Below are 20457 nucleotides of genomic sequence, written 5' to 3'. Positions count from 1 at the left end.
CTTATGAACTTGATTTTGTTTTTGAAGAGTTTGTGATAATGCATAGAAAAAATAGTTATTGTATATTGATTTTATATTCTTAATTTTACTGAATTTAATCAGTTTTGGATTTTTTGTTTATTTTAATGATATATCTAGGGATTTCTGCCAATCAGACCACATTGTCTGTATCTTAACTTCCTTTTGTAGTTGGATGCTTTTTAGTTCTGGTATTGACTAGGGCTTAGAGTAGCCTGTGGTCTGTAGACACAGAGCCTGTCCTGGAACTGAGTAGGCCTAGGGTCAAGACATCATAGGGGCTGAGTCCATTGTTCCTGACCTGGTACTAGGGGGTGCTTTGTATCAAAGGCTCTGAGGCATGTCTAGTGTGGAATGGGTAAGAGACTGAGTTGTAAGGAAGTTACAGAACCTTGGGCTGCTGGTCCAAACTAGCTCTGTGCAGTCCTTTGTACTCAACTAGAGGCTGAGGTCATGGGAGCTCATCTGGTCCCCATTTTCCTAGGGCATGGCCAGCATTTGTGTCTGGGGCCTTATTCCCTTTGCTTCTCTCCTGGAACTGTTTCTGCCTCCAAGTTGCATCGCCTGGGTTTGGAGAATGTGATAGATATAGCGTATGATTTTCTTTATTAACTTATCTGTGTCTTAACTTACTTGTAGTCTAGACAGATTTGCTATGCAACCACTCATCCGGCTTTCTTAGACCTGGAAAAGCTGTTTCTGGGGTAGAGAGTTGTTCTATCTGATGATTCTGTGGGAGGAAGAGCATTAGAAGTCCCATGCCACCATCTTTCTAACTTAGCTCTCGGCCCAATAGTGATCGTCTTAACTGTACACATGAAGGTAACTTTAATCTTGTAACAATAACCCCAAAATTCAGACTTTGAAAAAAAATCTATCACATAAGCCTACTTTGTAATAAGGTAAAATTTTGCTATTGACATATGCTACTGAGAAAGTCATAAAACTGAGAAAATAAAAAAGTAGTAACACCCTAGTTATGATTTCTACTGAGATGTTTTTAACTGTTCTGTTGTCTTTGCTTACATGCATCTCATAAGTAAATGTAAATAAAACTACAGATATAACACATGCATATTTGTAAATGAATAATAAGACTGTTCATCTCTCTCTTCAGCCTGTCATATAGGTGGGTAGCCTCCGTGCATTGAAACAGACAAGTGTGTAGATTGCTGAGCTTGCACAATTAAAACTTATATGCTTAACAGGAGAAAATTGTTTTATCCCTATATGTGCGTATGACTTGTTAATTCTATGAGCTGTTTGAAAATTATTATAATTTTTTATTTTGTGCTTTACATCAACCTTACACTTCGTTCTTGGTATGTGCTGACTTGTAGAAGTCATTCAGATAGCAGGACATGCTGTCCTTTGTAAGAAGAATACAGAGATTGGAATCCAGGTAGATTCTCACATCAGCACTACCATGAACTATCAGTGTGCCCTCTGATGCCCAACTGCGGGCTTAGTAACCTTACCTACAAGGGGAAAGCTCTGTAGACAATAATTAATCTTGTTTCAAGTGCAAATAGTTCTGTAGTTTTAAATGCAGCTTTGAGGCTTCATCTCCTAAGTGGATACACTCTCTGTATCCTACAAGTCCTTATAGTGACAATCAAACATTAAAACTTCCCAAAGTTGACTATGATCTTGCTGTTTAGGCCAGGCCTTCTTTTACAGCAGCTGAGTCTCTTCCTGTGGATGACTCTGAGGTAGCTCACAGATACTTTGGAGCATGGTTTATTTTCTTTCCACAAAATCCCATTTTTCCTATACATGTTATATCAGCTGGGTAAACAAAACAAAACAAAACAAAACAAAACAACCTATCCTCCTGGTCACCATGGTCAAAATCTTACAGTGATACTTGGTGTCAGGGTCCCAGTGTGAAGCAAATAATGAACTCAAATTAGGTTCATTTAAAATGATCGTTTAGGATGGTTTGATGGGGAGGGCGTTATTTACAAAGCTGGGTCTGGAGTTTGGTATCATAGTGCTAGAAACAGTGGAATTGTGACAATCCCGGGTCTAGGGGATGTGGAAAGGGGTGATGGATGAAGCCTAGAATGAAGGGAAAGAGCAGAGAGAGATCCTGAGAAATGATGTGAATGTAGCCTTGAGGGGCCAGTATTCAGGGGCTCAGGACATCTTATGAGAAATCAGCTAGGGCAATCACTACCCAGGTCAGTATGTCCATCTGTCCATCCATTCATCCATCTGTCCATCCATCTGACCACCCATCCATCCATCCATCCATCCATCCATCCACCCACCCACCCACCCACCCACCCACCCTATCTATCTATCTATCTATCTATCTATCTATCTATCTATCTGTCTGTCTGTCTGTCTGTCTGTCTGTCTGTCTGTCTGTCTATCTATCTATCTATCTATCTATCTATCTATCTATCTATCTATCTATCTATCTATCAGGCCCCTCTCTCCTCTCCCTAGCCCCATTCTAACTCCTCCTCTCTTCTTTCTGTCTGTCTTTCTGTCTTTCTCCTCTTCTCTCTCCTCTCTCCTCTGCTTGCTCCGCTCTCCTCTCTCCTCTCTCCTTTCTTCTCTCTCCTCTCTCCTCTCTCCTTTCTCCTTTCTCCTCTCTCCTCTCTCCTCTCTCTCCACTATTACTGGCTAGATCCAGATGGAATCCAGAAATCAAAGGATCTCATTGGTACAGAGGGGTAAATGATAGACAAGTGTGGCAAACTAAGATGCCCATTTCATGCTATGTTTCAAGCTTTTCATTTTCATATCAAACTTATTATAGGTTGTTTTACCCTTTCTCTTTACACCAACACGTAGATTTCCCTCAGTGTGGTCTCCATTGTCTTTGACTAGACTAGGTCAGTGACTCATTCCCCTTCAGGATCTCATGGACCCAATAGCAGTCCATCAGTATAAGCGCTTTGAATAAAACAGATTAACTTTGCTAGCTTGATTACATAATTAGTATATCAGACCTGCTAGAGACCCAGCACTTGATGGAACATGGCTAGAATACCAGAATCCCACTGGTGCCTGGTGTTCCCCATCATTTTCAGAGAGGCACATCAGTCCTCTATCTTGTACCGTGACTGGTCTATTAGATCAGCTTCAAAGTCAGAATCTTTTAGCGTCAAACTTCTAGGAGAATCATCACAGCATAATGTGCGATTGTCTGTGACAGATGGCTCAAGGCATTCACATGAATGTTCTTCAGGAGTCCCATGCCAGCAAATGATTTCCAGCATGGAACAGTGCTGCTGCTGCTGCTGCTGCATGCTTGGAACAAAAGAAAAGGGGAGCTTAAAGATACAGTAGGATCCGATCATGGCAGGAGTTAGAAATCCATCGAATGCTATAAATTAGGCAAAACCATTGGTCCTTCGATAAAGCTGTACTCCCATGTGGCTGGCTCATGTGTGCAATGGGCCCAACGATGCCTTCTTCCAAGGGTCACTCATAGAAAGGAGCTTCAAATCTAAATCTGCAATGCTCATAGTCTACTATTACATTTACATCCCAGTTGTACAAATAATAATCCCTATTCCAGATAATATCAATAGCTATATTACTTTCCACATTATGTTTAGATGGTACAAATTACCCATTGATAGCTACTATTGTATACCTTACTAATTAGTATATTCATCCCATGTGGAACAAAATAATGGTTATTCTAGTGTGTGCTTCACATTGACTAGGCGAAGAACACCAAAATGAATAATTCAAGAACCTGATACTTAGTGGGCACTTAATACATTTAACTTACTGTTAGATAAGTTGTATTTTTGACCTCTCAGATAAGGATGACTTTTGTTCTGTCATTATTTCCATTCATACTAACGATCTCCAGAGAGATCCCATTTTAAAGCCATTTTACCGCCTACTGTGATACTGGGTCTTGAGGAATTGGCATTAGGTATTAAAACAAAGCGTAGCAATTCCAGAATTTAAATGAAAACGTAATGGGCATTTTAGCTATGTGATACATTTGTGCTTTTTGTTCACATACCACAGAAAAATCTAAGTTTCCACAGGTAGCTAAGTTTCTCAGACTCTGAGTTTTGCCTGACAGCTTGTCTATCACTGGCCTATTGAAATTGATTGTGTTTAGAGTTAAGAGGTATACATTTTGTAAACAGTTCTTTCTAAGAGGTGAGTGAAGTTCCACTTCTGTTTTCTTTTCTCTTAGAATTTTCTTGTTGAAAGGTAAAAACTGTCAAACTAAAACAACTAACATATTAAAAGTGAATAAGAAATAATAGGTGTATACTCCATGTTGAGTTCTGATGTTGATAATGCTGAGTGACATTTGTATAGTTCAAAATATCAGGCCAATTCCCACCATTGAAGTTCATTAAAAATATGATTTTTCTGTCGCTGAACATATCAGATTTCCCCCCAGTCCTTTTTGATATTTTATACCTAGGAAAGTCATTTTGAAAGTCAAACTTGCTTTTGTCTAACCTTTTTTTCATATTTATTTCACAAAGAATGACAAAGAGACATTTAGTTGTAGATACAATCCAGTTTTTTATGCATTTTTCACAGGTACTACAAATATGTCAGCTCTTAGAGATAGATGACAAAAAAATTGCAGTTAACTTGTATTGAATCCCAATTAAAATTAAGTTCAGAGTTACGGTTGGCTACAGTATTAGGAGAGGGCTTCTCATAATGGCGCAGAGTGAGATTACAGATAAAGAAGCCATCCCCTGTGACCATTCAATCCTCTTGGATCAAAGCACATTCAGCTAACTTGTCCATCATTGGAGGGTCAACAGCCTTCAGGTCTGTGCAGAAATTTCTAAGTAGTCATGCAAAGCTAAATTCTTGCATCTTAATATACATTCTGAAATTAATTTTCTTTGTCGGGCCTGAACCCCTTTATTAAATGGCTTGAATTATATCCAAGAAGACCTCAGGAAAGTGTTGGGCTTGTAAGCTCTTACTAAATTTTAATGCTCAGTTTGAGTGCTACCAAGTCTAATCTTGCCTCTAAGTATCTGGAAAGCTATGGTCTTCCTGATGCCTGAGAGTCTCTGGAACAAGACCCCAGCATCCCCCAGCCAGCCACAAACCTGACCTTTCCCTTCCATATCCCCTGGCCACAGCTCCAGCTCCCAGGGGTCACATGGGCAAGTTGAAGTTTCCCTTTGTCCCATAGACTTGGAACATTGTAAGACATTCTCATCACAGCTTTCCAGGGACGCTGAGAAAGAAAATCAACATTTTTCTTGGATACATCCCCTAGGTCTTGACCCCTCTGGTTACCTTTCTCTCTATCAGCCTAAGATTTTTTTCTGTTTACCGAGGACAAAGATTAGATCATATATTTTCCCCACGTAGCATGATTTTTTTTGTTTCTGGGATTATTTGTTCTGTGTTTGTTTGGTTCCTTGTCCTACTGCCCAGTTTTGAGACAGGATGGGAGCCATGCTCTGCTAGTGGTTACTGTATTCTCAGTCTCCTCTCTGGACCAAGTCACTATGCCTGCTGAGGAAGATTCTACCGGCCCGGATTAGCATCACCCTGAAAAATTATCCTGCCTGCTTCCTATTCCCCCCAAATCTCCCTGACTTGGAGTTTATAGAGTTAAAACCATACGTCCAAACCAGGCTTTTCTTTTGTTGGATTTGGAATATAGTGTGCATCATTGGCTCAAAAATCAGTGAATTAAGATCACTACTATAGGTAATGTTAGTACTTAATAATAATAATAATAATGATGATGATGATGATGATGATGATGATGATGAAAAAGCAGCAAGCTTTCCAGTATTGACTACCAGGGAGATTAAATTTCAAAATGGTTATGCCATTCTGTGCCTGAGACTGCCAAAAGGCATATATTTGTCTAGTGGACTTTTTTCTTCTAGAATAAATGCAGGTTTTTTTTACACTATTGTTTAGAACTTGCAGGCACCAGTCTCATTAGAGGACTTGACATCATAGATTAATATTTACTGAGAGCCCACAGGGTGCCTGCTGCCGCTGGACTTGTTTCTCCCCAGTGGCTCCATCCTTTGAGAACTACCCCGCCCGCTCACAGCACCCACCCTGGCCCCAGTTAATTTAAGAGCAGCTGTGGTCCTTGCAAAGTGGAAACTGAATGTCCTCTGGGGCTTCCTAGGAACCAAATTTATTTTTTCCCCGTAAATTAACTAGCTCTCGCTGTTGGTGTCTCCATGATTATGACTCCCTCAATAATTAATATGGTATCATCCTTCATAAAAAGTGCATTTATAATAGATTTATAAGGTTGTTTTTGCTCAAGAATAAAAGAACAGCGTATGATTATTGGAATTGCCTTTCTCATCCACTTAATTTCTTCTTTACTTTTGTATTTTAAATATTTAATATGGTTGCAGCATGCTAGAGTAATTGAGATATTTTCTAATTTATTTTTCAGAGGATAGAAAATATTTTTCAATTTCTCTTTACTAATAAAAATTGCAAAGAAATGTAAAAATGAGTCATAGTATACAGTGATCATTACAGTCTTGTTTTGGACATGTTTCTCTTTTGTAAGTTACAGTACCACATGTAGCATATCCATGTACCATTTTTAAAAATATCAAAGCAATTTTTAAAAATACCAAAGTTTTGGTTTCTATAAGTTATCTCTATTTTTTTCTCAGGTTGGGATAATTGATATCCATAAGATGTTGAAGGTTAGCCTGAAGATATCTAGTACTAGGTTTGGATGGATAGTTGTTAAGTGTCCTTCCAAACTAAGCTTGAGTTCTTTGATCCACAGGCTTGGGCATAAGATCCCATAAAAAAAAAAATCATAGTTTTCTCATGAATTCATGTATCTCTCTACTGTTAATTGTCATGAGTAGTCATTACTAGAGAATTACAAAATATGGATTTCTAGATTTATCTTTATTTTTATTAATGGGTTGACTTACATAAATGTTGTTTTGAAAGAGAAAACAATGAAAGAGAGCAATAGAATTTCCTTTTTCTAAATGTGTTTAGGAAGGTAAGAAGGGCCCAAAGAAAGAAACTCTTACTGTCTTCAGATTAGACCCCATGATGCCTGTGCACAGGCCCTAGACACCCTGTTATCTAGCTGACTTGACATCTGTAGATGCATTCTGATTCTTGAGTCGGTTTTCCAAGTTAATTTTAGTAAGTCCTGAGTACCCTGCTAACATGGCTTCCCACCTAGATTTCCATATTAGATTTAGTATTAAATATAGAGGTGAACTGGGGAAAGGCAATGTCCTCGACATGAATGTTAAAACTGGATCCTGAATCTTAGACATGAATTACCTAACCATAAACACCCCCAGGAGTGATTTCTGCACTTCCTCAAATATATAGTATATGATTTAAGAGGAAGGAGGATAAATATAAGTTAATATGTTGCAGAGAATGCTGTAGCTCTGCCTGGGATTTTAAGTGAGGTTTAGCATCATTAATAGAGTTGCTTTTTATCCTCTATAATTTTGTTTTTTAGCATACGAAGCTGTTTAATTAGGTTGTAAGCAATTTAGAACACCAGTTTGTGAGGATTCATCCCTTTTGCCAGGGAGAACTGAGATCTCAGGTAGCGCTGGAGCTGAGGAACAGTTTTTATCTTTGGCAAAATCTGCGAGTCCACAGTTTTCTGATCAGTCTTTTGCTGCTCTGTAATCTCGTATTTCTCCTTCTCTGTGTCAAAGATCTGATCCTCCTGATGTCTGGGCTTGGGCAGCTGCTTCTTCTTGTATACATCAGTCAAGTGTTTGTTGGATTTTAACCTCGCTAATATCAACTTTTGTAGAGGTAGCAATGACAAGCTTCTGGTGTGTTCTGCACAGAGGAACCTTGTTGATAGCACTTCCATAAATTTTTAAGAACTATAATTCTGGCATTTTAAAAAATTTGTCTTTTCATCCACTTTTGTGCCCATGTTACAACAGTGCCACATTTAACAAGATGACCCTTGCCCAGAAATCCTACCATAATCAATATATGTGCATGCACATACATATTACTCTGATACATGTATGTGTATATGCATACACATACATAATGCATATATGTATGTGTACAAATTCACAGTACTTATTAATTTATCTTATCAAATTAACATAAACAGTACTTAGAACAATAAAAAATTGGATCCAAGAGGCAGCTGTGGAGGTTCAAATTAAAATAATGGAAGATGTGTGACATTGGTCTCAATGGAGGACTGAAAATCATGGGTATGAGGACAGTGTCCCTGGAGGCTCTAGGGAAGGACACATTTCCTGCCTTTACCGAAGCCTTTTCTGCACTAATCTGAGCTGGGGCTCCTTCATTCAGCTTTAAGGCCAGCAATGGCTGTTTAGTCTTCCTCACACCTTAACGCTTTGACTCACAGCCCAGGTGGGCCTGGAACTTGCTATTTATCTAGACTTACTCCAAATTCATGGCAATCCATAACAGAGGTATCTAAGACAGACAGATATGGAGCAGAGGAAGTGTGAAAAATGCTAAAATAGCAAGCCATGTGAGGTAAAGTATTAAGATCCTATGCATATTTTCAAGATAATTGTGAACTTGCTAAATGCAGGATATTGTTAGTGGGTTGGCAAGCTGTTTCTTTTATCCTTAGCAATAGGGCAAATTAAGCTGCCATTAAGTACAATGGAAAACACTGGTCAGAGGGAGGGCCTGGGCAGCAGTGGTCAGACAGGCCGGGCTGGAAAGATGAGCCAGAGATTACTTAATTTTTTGACATGATTTTGAGATACCTCTAAGAAGTACTTCCAAGTAGAAGAATCAAATAGGTAGATGGTTCTGGAATTTAGAAGCATGATCAGTCCCAAAGCGATCAATTTTTAAGTATGGGACTGAAGAAAAATCACAGAAGCAAGAACAGTAAGAGGTGGGAAGAGTCGAGAAGAATCCAGTAGCAGTGGGGAGTCTACTAGACTCAGTTTCCGAAATGTCTCCCAGGTATCCTAAGCATTCCTAGATCAAAACAGGACAACTGTGCAATATGACCTTGATTGTCTGGGTTCTTTCCCATGCAAGCACTCTGCTCTTGGAAGGAGCTTCCGAATCACTTAGAATTCTGTGTTTGCTTTCTGTCCATGTAGTGTTGGCTTTATACCATTGAATGAGATACTTCAGAGAATAAATATTAATGTCTTTTTTAAAGGGCAATGCATTTATATAAAAACTGTGTGAACTACAAGAATCAGAAGGGAATAAGAAATGCAGTAGTTTGCTAAGTCACACTAAAGGACTGTTTTAGGAGATTTGGCTAGTTTATATTCTTTTTAATATTGTCAAAGGCAGCAAATTGTTTTCCCTTTGAGTATGGATTTAGCCTTTTACATTAGCCAGAGTCATTTGTATGTGAAGTAGAGTGAAATTGGCAAATCAATATTACATTCTGGATGGTAATTTGGCATTATGTCCCCAAAGCCTTAAATTTTTATATACACATCGACAGGACAATTCTGCTCATAGTAATTTATTCCAAGAAAATAGCCCCAAGTGTTTGCAAATATTTCTTTATAATATTTTTTTTCATTGTCTAGAAAAGTTGGGAGCAATCTGAATATAATGATATTAGGAAAAAAATGATCTTTGTATATATGCTCAGCATAATAGTTTGACATTATTAAGGTTGCTGTTACAGAAAACATCAAAGGAAACAGGGAAAACTGTGAAGGAGGCACACAAAATAGAATGTGAGAATCGACGTGTAGACGCTCATGCCTCTTATTCTAGCATTTGTGAGGCTGATGAGGGAAGAGCTTGTGTTTGAGGCTAACCTGGAACCTCAAAGGGAGATCTTATTTCAAAACAACAGTAAAACAAACAAACAAAAGCGTCAAATACCAAAGGTTGTATTCCACATCCCTGTGAATATGCATTCAATGAAACCTACATATCCTGTGAACCATTCACTGTCTTTCTTATGACCTTATATGCAACAGAAGTGCTCTCACTTATTTCACATATTAGGGTTTATTTCTATGGAGAGGAATTGAGAAATACTTCTATAATTTTTCCTAAATATTCTACAGTTTTCTAAGTATTTCTCTAAATATCCCATAGTTTTCAAAGTGGGAAAACTAAAAAAAATTAATAAATTTAAATAAGAAAGAATCATGGCTATTCCAGGCAAATACATGATGGTTAATATGTATAATCCAGGAAATACCCATCCATTTAATATTAGAGTCATAAAAGATATTTTAAAATTATTTAAAAAAATGGCAGCACCATTGAAATAATAAAATAACTCCCACTAGAACAGGCGGAAGACAATATTAATTTGTATTTGAAACTGGATTTGGAATTTTTTGAGGATAGAGGCATATTGTAAATTGAGTTATTTAGGTAGGTGTGGTAGTGCATGCCTTTATTTCCAGCACTTGGGAGTCAGAGGCAGGAGGATGTTGCTGAGTTGGAAGCCACCCTGCTCTACAGAGTGAGTTTCAGGAGAGCCAGGGCTATGTGGAGAGACTCTGTCTCAGAAAAAAGGAAGGAAAGAAGGAAGTGAGGGTAGGAGGGAGGGAGGATGGGAGAGAGGGAGAAGGGAAGGAGGAAGGGAGGGAGAAGAAAGAGGAAAATGAAGTATGATTTCTATAGTAAAGTAATCATAGTTTCGTTGTTCAATAAATTTTAGAAAATACTGTATATTTCATACTTAAAATAGCATTGTAATTTGTTATGGCATCATTTTTTTTCATATAGAAAGACATTGAATGGTTTCATTGAATCATTTTAGAGGGAATGTTTTTCTCATGGTAGTTTCCACCTTGTGCCTTCATCTTACTCCCAGAGCATACAGGCCCCATGGCTCATACTGGTTATTTTTATTGGACCTTAATGGAGGATGGGTTGGTTCTGTTTTGATTCAGACATACAGTTCCTCACAACTGGGAAGGCATGGTCGCTTCTGCAGGACCATGAGGTTGTACCTTTCCAAATGGCAACTAACCAGAATCAGGACAAAGCTATGACTCCAATGAGCCACTTCAGAGTTCCACTGCCTATCAGACAGACCTCAGATCTTCCCAAACAATGTTATCATCTGGAAAACATGCAAAAAGGATCTGAGCCTGAGGGAAACATTTCTAATCTAACGCATAGCAAGGGCCAAGTTAGAGGCTCCATAAGTAAACTCAGTGCTGACCTCCAGTTCATCATGGTGGACTGACAGGGTAGTCAACTTACAATAGACACAAGAGACAGTCTCTTCTCTGCTAGGTGCCAATAGGGACTGCAGCACAGAGGTATTTCACATCTGGACAGATAGATCTGGGGAACTTGGACCACAGAATTGCATTAGCATCCTTCTTTTTTACAGAAAAATGAATAAACTATATTTTAAAATAATTGTTCCCACTCTTTGAATGATGTATAGGATATTTGAGTTGTTTGGCTAGATTTTTGTGGGTGAGGATTGAGGGAATAATAAATCTTAATAAGAGTGACTAGACTTGAATGAACTCTGGTTGTAAAGGGATTTGTGGCCTCCCAGAATAGAGATGATTGTAACACCCTAACATAGCACTGAAACTGCTTCCTAGAAGCAACCTTGGCCAGGTTATCCCGAACTATTATTGTCAACACTACTTGAATAAAACTTGAGAAATAAGTTTCATCCAGAACTGAGGTCCTTGGAAATGTCAATTCTAGGGATTTCCAATCAAAATAGTCTCAGCGCAGCAGTTCCATAGGACTGCTGGACATGGATTTTGTTTGTTTGTTTGTTTCTTAGAATTAAAGATCCATCTCAGAGACTTCTTGGCAGTAGATAATCTAATTATTTGAGTGGTCTTTGCAGTCAAGAGGCCTCCTGGAACACAAAATAACACTGATAAATTATCCAGATATTAGGTTGAGTAATTTCCTGGTTAATCATATTTAATTTTGATAAAGAAAACCAATGTGAAGTCGCCGGTATCCTTCTCACTCTCTTTGGCAGATGAAGCAATTGAAGCTCATAAAGGCTTTGTATTTGATTCCTGTCATCTGTTTGCTTTTGACATCATTGTGTGTAACTGAAGTGAACTCCTTTCAGAGAGCCGGTTCCCCTTCCATGGCATGTACTTCTTAAGCGAACTAGAGCTAAAAGTATCTGGCCCTCATAGGAGCTCCTTAGAGCATGCTGTGGCATCGAGTAACATCCGTTCCTTGCTTTAGCTCCTGCTGAACACATGGAGATAACTTCACTTCCTGGAGCCTGTTTATTTTAAAGCACGCACTCCCTTAGCCCACCTGTGTCACTCAGCAGCTCAGAAGACTGACCACTCTCCTTGAGAGAGATTGATGTTGGAATCAACCCCCATTTTACCTAGGGGAATCTTTGTTGGGTGAAACATGTCGGGGCTTCCTGAAGATATGGATTATCTCTCTTTTACTCACTACGATGTTCTTACCACAAAACAAAATATTAGGAACCGAAGAGCTCTTAATGAACCATCCAGGGACACACTTCTGTCATCCCTCCCATGAGCTCAGGTGTCTGCTCTAGTCAAGCTATTAGGCCCTGAGTAGTGTCTCTAGTTACTGCAGAGAATCTCTATTACAACCAAAAAGTCCTGTGCTCTCTCCTTAATGACTTTAAATAGCCAATCTGCACCTCTTCATGAGAAAACACAGGTTCCAATGCTCAGACCTTGTCCTGACCAGAGAAGGCACTTAGGATATTGGATGTCCAAATAACGTTGATCACACTTTAGCAATGAAGAGATTTCTCACATCCAGTAATGTTCCAATCCTAGCACAATAAGGTGTGTGTTCTCAAAGTTTGTGCAGCCTTCAATTTCTATGCATCATCTCTGGACTTCACTGTGGTTCTTGATACTGACCTTGCTCAATGGCCTGGGACTTAGAATCTTCTGATAGATTTGTATCATCCTCAGGCTACTTAATGGGTTTCCTATTTGTGGTTCTTTGAATAAGAATGGTCCCCATAGATTCATAATTCTGAATGCTTAGTCACCAAGAAATGGAAGTGTTTGAAAAGATTATAAGGATTAAGAGGTGTGGCCTTATTAGAGGTGTAACCTTGTTGGATAAGGTGTAGCCTTATTTGAGGTGTGGCCTTGTTGGAGGAGGTGTGGCATGGGGAGGGCTTTGAGATTTCAAAAGCCCAAGTCAGGCTGAGGCTTTTTCTCTCTGCCTACAAATCAGGATGTAGAACTCTCAGCTCCTTCTCCAGCACCATGTATGTCTTTGTATCACTATGATAATAATGGACTAATCTCTGAAACAATAAGTTAGCCCCCAATTAAATGCTTTCTTTTTACAGTAGTTTGTTCCCTTCATTGTGGTATTTCTTAACATCAATAGGACAGTGACTCAGTCACTGTTGTTTTATTTATTACTAACAATGCTGCTTTCCAGATAAGCTGAGTTCTATTTCAATGTGTAATTTGTGCTTAGATTTTATTCTTCCATGCTGCACTTAGGACAAAGAATATATACAGTTTGAGTGATCTCTCCTATGTGCAGCCAGAGGACAATTTGTTGATAAATTCTTAGTAAATATCAAATTCTTTTCACTTCAAACATGGGCACCAGACAATATATATGGTACTAAACAGTCCTTTGTTTCCTTTTTTCTTTATTTTTTTCCAGGCAAGAAAACTGATCAGTGATTTTGCCATTATCCTGTCCATTCTCATATTCTGTGTGCTAGATGCCCTCGTCGGGGTGGACACTCCGAAGCTGATTGTGCCAAGTGAGTTCAAGGTGAGCAGGTGCCCCTTTTGCTTGCTGCTGAGATTCTTCCTTTTTATTGTGGTCTGTTCCGAATCTTCAGTCAGTTTTGTGTAATTATCCATTTACCCCTCAAAGCAATTCCCTGTTAGGCTCATTTATAGATAGCCTAATTTCTTCACTAAAATTAAATGCCACAGTTAGGATCAAATTTAGGATTTGGGTTTTATTGACTTTCATTTCCAAATAGCACATAGTATTGATGAACTCTGCCTTATGTATATTAGAATACTTCAGACACTCTTATAGACTTAATCCACATGTTTCATGCAGTACTTCTGAGAAGCACTCGTAGCTAGTATCATTTGTTTTATAATCCATTAATGTTCCCAAAAAGGCCCATTACTTCTTAACTAGTGGGGGCAGGCAGTGAAGTTGGAACTCAAGCTTTCAAGTTCTAACTTAGTGATCTTTCCCTCCTACCAAATTACCTGCCTGGAACACTTAGAATATGAGGCTTAATGGTTCAAAGAGGACAAAAGAATTATGTGCTTTCTGGACTTAATGTGTATATAGGTGTAATATATAAAACGTACATGTCATTCATTCGTAGTTATATATTTATGTAGTTTTTTAATTGCAAAACTTCAACCTATTTTCTAGAAAAATCCTTACTCTGTTCTCTTGGCTCTTGAGATAATAATGTAAAACACTACTAAGCTAATTGCAGTGTCCTAAATCCAAGACAAGGTGTGCATGCACATATGTACATGCATGACAGACATAAAGAATATGTCTGGCATGATATATCATATACATTAGCAAAGCTAAATTCTAGTTTGATTCAATCCATTCAAATCACTGTTTTTTCTAAACATTTGCTTAGAGGCAGTCTCTGTCCTGTGGTTTAGAGGTTGAAATGCTTTAATGAGCAAGATTAAAGGTTTGGCCTTACAAGCTCACAATGCTTGATACAGGTAGTGTGAAGATGTGTTTTGTTTCACCGAAGGAGCTTTGAGCAAACTGAGAGAGAAAATGCATCCAGGGTTTGTGGCTTAGGCCTATCAGCCCAGCACTCAGGAGACTGAGGCAGGAGGATTTCTGCAAGTTCAAGACCAATTTCTCTTACATAGAGAATTCGAGACCAGCCTAAGCTATAGAATAAGACCCTTACTCCTAAAAAGAAACAAACAAATGAACAAAAATACACAAAAACAAACAAGACCAAAAGAGGAGCAAACTCATAAATATTATATTTACCTCTATTTGTTTTTATAAGGTAAGAAATAGCATGAAATATTCTCTTTCTGTAATAGACATGTATAGTGTCCTAATGGTTGGAGAATAAGAACCTTTCTGATTTTCTGACACAGTTCTGGGCATTTAACAACTTCTGGATAATTTTCCTATGTGAAGTAAGGGATCTGAGTACTTAGTTCAGGGATAACATGTAAAATAGCCTTTTATGTGTTAGGAACAACTATTGTTAACTACTAAAATTCAAATAAAATCCATGGCAGCTTTGTAATATTTTTTTGCTACCTCTTCTTAAAATATTATATTTGAGGTTTATTTCTGCGTCCCTTAATGTTAAAATTTTCCGTTGTCTATCTGATACCTTATTTCAAGTAATTTCATGTATTCAAAACATCACCACCTGTTTTTTCAATAGCCCATATTTTGTATCTTTTCTTCTTTAGCAATCACCTCAAACATAGCATCTTTTGGGAAGGCTTCTGTTAAATAATTTTTTCCAGACTATAATCGTTTCTACTTTTTAAAAATATTAACCCTCCCAAGAGCTGAACTTGTTTTTAAAGCATGTAGCATATATAGTAACACTTTTCTGAAAAAGTTTGTTTCTTTGCTTTAAGCCAACCAGTCCTAACCGGGGCTGGTTTGTCCCACCATTCGGAGGAAACCCCTGGTGGGTGTGCCTGGCTGCCGCTATTCCCGCTCTGTTAGTCACCATCCTGATTTTCATGGACCAGCAAATCACAGCTGTGATTGTGAACAGGAAAGAGCATAAGCTGAAGGTGAGTGCCCAGGAAAGTGTTTATCATTGCCTCCCGCAGCATTCTTGGCTCTTGGTAAAGTCTGTTACCTTAAAAGCAAGCGAGCCTTATTGAGAGTTAGACTCTAATGCAGACTCATCCAAATGGAAGAGCCTTGGGGCAGCATCTCAGGATGCATTCTGTTAGATGTGAGGAAACCATTTCACCTTGTATTCCTATCACTGTCCAGAAGTGGGTGTGTGTAGCAGTCTTCCTACTTTGGATTTCAATATGGCAACATGATGACATGGTGACCAAAGATTTAGCCAAAGCATCTGTTTTCTGTTAAATAAACTCAGATTTCCCTCCCTTTCCAGTTAGGTTTAAGAGGCTGGGAAGTGGGTAGGGAGGTGATAAAGTGTCTATTTTCATCACGAGGTCCTGATTCCACTCCGGCTACTGAACACAAGAGCGGGTTTCATCTGTTTATATGTTAAATGTGACACTTGCGTGGGTGCCGTGTATAATGGTCAGCTCAGGTCAGAGTCGTGGCCGTTTCCATGTCTTTAATCATATCAAGTCTTAGTGCTGGGAATGAGTAAAGATTTATTATTAACGATTATTCGCCAGTTGCAAGCTGGTATATTTGTAAGCGTTCCCCCATTTCCTTAAAATATTTGTCTCAGGAGAGTAAATATCTTAAAGTATGCAGAAAGGGTTCTATTTTTATAATTTAGACCTCACAAATATTGGTTTAGTGGCATTGTCATGAACCTAAAGAAAATGATTTAGTGGTAGAGGGTATCTTTCAAAAGACTGCCTATATGGTTAATGTATTATATACGTTTTCTCCATATCTAATGGTATTTTAGGTTTAAGTCACAAATGACTTCAAAAATGTCATGTGGGGGCTGAGAAATGAATAATGGCAGTGAAAAAGCTAAAACTTTATGTATATTTGCCCTGTGTCAGGTCATTTTCTAAGCACTTTATACCACATGTCAACTCAGCATCTTTTCATAATCACCATATAAGAGAAGCATGACAATGTATTAAAATAACACCAAGAAACAGGAAAGTGCATTACCCAGAAAGTATTCAGCCAAGGCATGGCAAAAGGAAGAGTCCAGGGCAAATCAAGCATTTGTCTGTAGAAACATACCGGGCAGATGCAGAAGAGAGATGATACACCATCACCTTAGAACTGTGGGTTAGGCTGAGCAAGAAGTAAATCCCATAACTCCCAAAATTAGGAAAATAAGAAAACTAAAGCTTTCATTGAAATAATAGTTCCATTTTGAAGGCTTTTGGAGAAAGACAGCAGTCATGACCTGTGCACATAAAGCAGGTGACTCATTCCTGAAGTTGCTGGGAAGGTAGGGAATGCATCTAGGGTGTTGAGAGCCTCTGCATGGTTGTTGACTTCATTAGCACAGAGGGTGGTCAGGAGGAAAGAGTCCTGGACAGTTGCTGAAATCCTATGGCGGGGATGGGGGGAGAGACATGGGATGCAGTGATTTCCCAGCATATTCAGTGATGCGGAGAGATACAATGAAGATATGCTTGTATTTCAGTAGGAAGGAAGTTACAGGCGCCTGGGATTTACTGACATATGGTGGTCACAAAACAACATACTGATTTTGCATTATTGTTAGAGAAACTATCGAAACTTCCATCAAAATGTCTGTATATGTATCACATGTTGTGTGTGAATGTATGTGCACCTTATGTATGTAAGGATGAAGAGCCACCTCAGGTGTCATTGTTTTTTGACAATGACAAATCCCATGTGTTTTTTTGAGACAGAGTCTGTTGCTTGCCTAAACTCACCCAGCAAGGGTCCATTGGCTTGTGAATGCTCCCCAGGATGCGACTGCCCCTGCTTCCACAGTGGTTGTAAGCACGTGATAAGCTCACACCACCATTGCCTTTTTCATGTGCATTCTGGGGACTGGCCTCAGGTCCCCATTTTTGCATGGCAAGTATTTTACCAGCCCAGTATAATAAACTTTGAACATCCACTTTATTTGTTTAAACTGGGATCCAAATAGCATCTGAACACTTGCCATTTTTAAATATTTATAAACTTTTAGCCTACAGATTTTCTTCCTCCACTCCTCTGTTTTCCTTCCCTTTGAAATATGTCCAGGAGGAAAGTTTGTTTCTTGTTCTTTCTACAGCATCCCTTTGCCATTAACAAGCCATCGAACACCTCAGTGGCTTAAAACAACAGAAGTGAACAGTAATCATCACTTTTTCCTGTGGGTTCACTGGTGCTGCGGGGCAGTTCTTACTTGAGGTCTGGCTGGATTTGGAGTTAAATAGTATTGGATGGCATCACCTAAAGTCCCAGCTGGGCTGACTGTCCTGGTTCCTTCTTCACTTGTGTACTTGACTCACGTGTTTAGCGTGTTGCTTTTCCATGTGTTGTCTGCCTTCTCTCTGTCCCCCTTCCTCCCCACAGCCTGCTCACGCACCTTTACACAAGTGTGATGTGTGTCAGTACCGCTCCACCTCAGCGCACGGCACCTTATCTCCCAGGGCCTTTCTGTGGGGCTGAACTTCTCACGGCATGCTAACTGTCGTTTTGTACTTGTGCTGTGGCAGCTGATTTCCATGAGTAAGAGGTAGAAGATGGAGAAACAGTTTCCTGGTCCCAGGCAACTCTCAGCTTTATTTCTTCTCCTGACCATAATCAAGTAGTTAAAGAAGTCATAGCTACTCATTCTTGGGGCTGTGAAGGAATCTGCCTTTAATTATAAAATGGACTCTACAAAGTTTATTATATTGGGCTGCTTGTCATGCAAAAAATGGGGACCTGAGTCCAATCCCCAGAATGCACATGAAAAGAGGATGGTGATATGTGCTTATCACGTGCTTACAAACTCAAGATTGTGGAATCAGGAACCTAGGGAGTGTTCACAAGCCGATCTACCCTTGCTGGGTGAGTTTAGGGACTCAATAGACTGTCTTACAAAAACAAGCAGGTACAGTGACAGCTGAGGTGGCTCTCTCTGGCTTGCATGAACATCCTTACACACATAAAGTGCACCTACATTCACACACCACATTAAGAACAAAGAAAGGAGAGCACATGCCCTATCCATTTCTCTCTCTGTCCATTTATCCCTCAACAAATATGCATACATGCACACCTTCCAGGGAGGAATGGAGTGGGGCAGAGGACAGAGGCACAGCCACTTTGAACTCTATTTTTAGCTTGGGCTTTTCCAAGCCACATCGGTCATGTGAATTCTAGTCACAAAGCCAACTGCAGGTTGATGCTTACGAATGTCCTTTGAGGTTCTTTTTCACCTGGTGTGGTACTCACTGGCAAGACTGAGAGAGCCCAGGCTCCCCACTGGCTTTGTTTAGAATTAGGAGGGGTCTGAGCGTCAGTTTATTTTATGGAAAGACTAAACATAGATTTTGACTAATGCATTTTTTAATCTGAAAATATTGAATTTTAATCTGTTGCTAGCAAAAATAAAATTTTTTCTGTGTACTTTTGGAGGAGGTGAGTTTCCATATTTTTAATGCTCCTCAAATTTTCTTATTGATAAATTTAGAATTAAATATATTTAGGGTTGATAAGATAGAAAAGAATCTTATCTCCCCTATGCCTTGTAGGAAACATGAGAAAACTGAGTGTTAGTCTTTGCCCTGAAAATGAGGGATGGATGCACAAAAATGAACTTCTGTCCATTCTATTCCTTTTTATAATGATGGTAACATGCCAGTCATTTGTCACAAATCTAATGCCACCAACGGGCATTTCTTCATGCATCAATGGCTCTCCAAATTGTCTTGTTCTCATTTTGCTAGGGAGAACTGTGTAATATACAAATGTGCGATTCTGCCTAATCTTATAGAGGACACTAAATGCTATGAGCTTCATTCAAAAGAGATCTATTCAAAAGGGAGATGGAGGCACCACGGTGTTGAAAGCAGCATGCTTGGGGTGGCATTTGCTCTGGTGAAGTGTCAAGAGGCTTTGGCTATCTACTCTGCTGGGATAGCATCCACTTTTCCATCTTGCCGAATAACCCCACAATGATGTAGTAGTACCAAGACTCTTGGCTTTCTGGGGCCATTTTGGTTAGTTATGCCTTTCATCCTACCTGCTCAAAAGCAAACCAGGTTCATCAAGGTCAAGTACTTCTCTAAGGTCACTTCCTGAGTCATTGTCAGAGGCCTGGGCTGAGCCGGCTTCAGACTGCAAAACCAGAGGTGTTCCTCCCAAAGCAGTGACTTCAGGAGGCAGGTGTTGGAGGCAGAAGTCTTCCAGCACACATAGGTAGAGACAGATACCAGAAAGTCCTGGCAGTCATTTCCCTATGACATACCTTGGGATGGAACATTTAATTTAAATATATTTTCACTGTTTGTTTTTAATTAAAAATAACTCCTGAACTGTACCTTGCTCTATATTTTTTCATTTCTGCCCCTATTATCATAATCTTGCATCTAGGGCTCTTAGCTCGAGCTAGATTTTTATAATAGTTTAGTCAGTCAAGCATAATAACCAACTTCCTTTGCACTTCAACTGCATCATTTTTTTGTTTGGAAGGCACCATTCTTAGACATTAGTCCTACATCTAACACACCTTGGCCATCTAAACATTTGCATCCTAACAGTCTGTTTCTCCCACATTTAAAGAACCTTGAGAAAGAACCACAACCCGAATTTAAAACAGTCTCAAAGTGCCAACAAACACTCAGCTTAAATGGCCTTTGGTTTCTTGCTTTTCACAGTTCTCCTGGTGCTGGGCCTCAGAAGATCCACCCCTCACTC

General features: G+C 39.2%; 1 protein-coding gene across 2 annotated transcripts in view; it reads left to right on the top strand.

Annotated features, from left to right (window-relative positions):
• The window catches only part of Slc4a4 (solute carrier family 4 member 4), a 322837-nt gene that overhangs the window by 276505 nt on the left and 25875 nt on the right, over positions 1-20457 (top strand). For both annotated transcript variants that reach the window (XM_052198847.1, XM_052198846.1), the window contains exons 17-18: positions 13588-13701; positions 15543-15704. In XM_052198847.1, coding sequence (XP_052054807.1) covers positions 13588-13701; positions 15543-15704 — 276 coding nt within the window. The remainder of the gene's footprint in view (positions 1-13587; positions 13702-15542; positions 15705-20457) is intronic.

The sequence above is a fragment of the Apodemus sylvaticus genome, chromosome 11 (assembly GCF_947179515.1).
Source record: "Apodemus sylvaticus chromosome 11, mApoSyl1.1, whole genome shotgun sequence".
Taxonomy (NCBI): Eukaryota; Metazoa; Chordata; class Mammalia; order Rodentia; family Muridae; genus Apodemus; species Apodemus sylvaticus.
The sequence above is the reverse complement of the archived record's forward strand: the minus strand, read 5'-3'. Positions and strand labels throughout refer to the sequence as shown.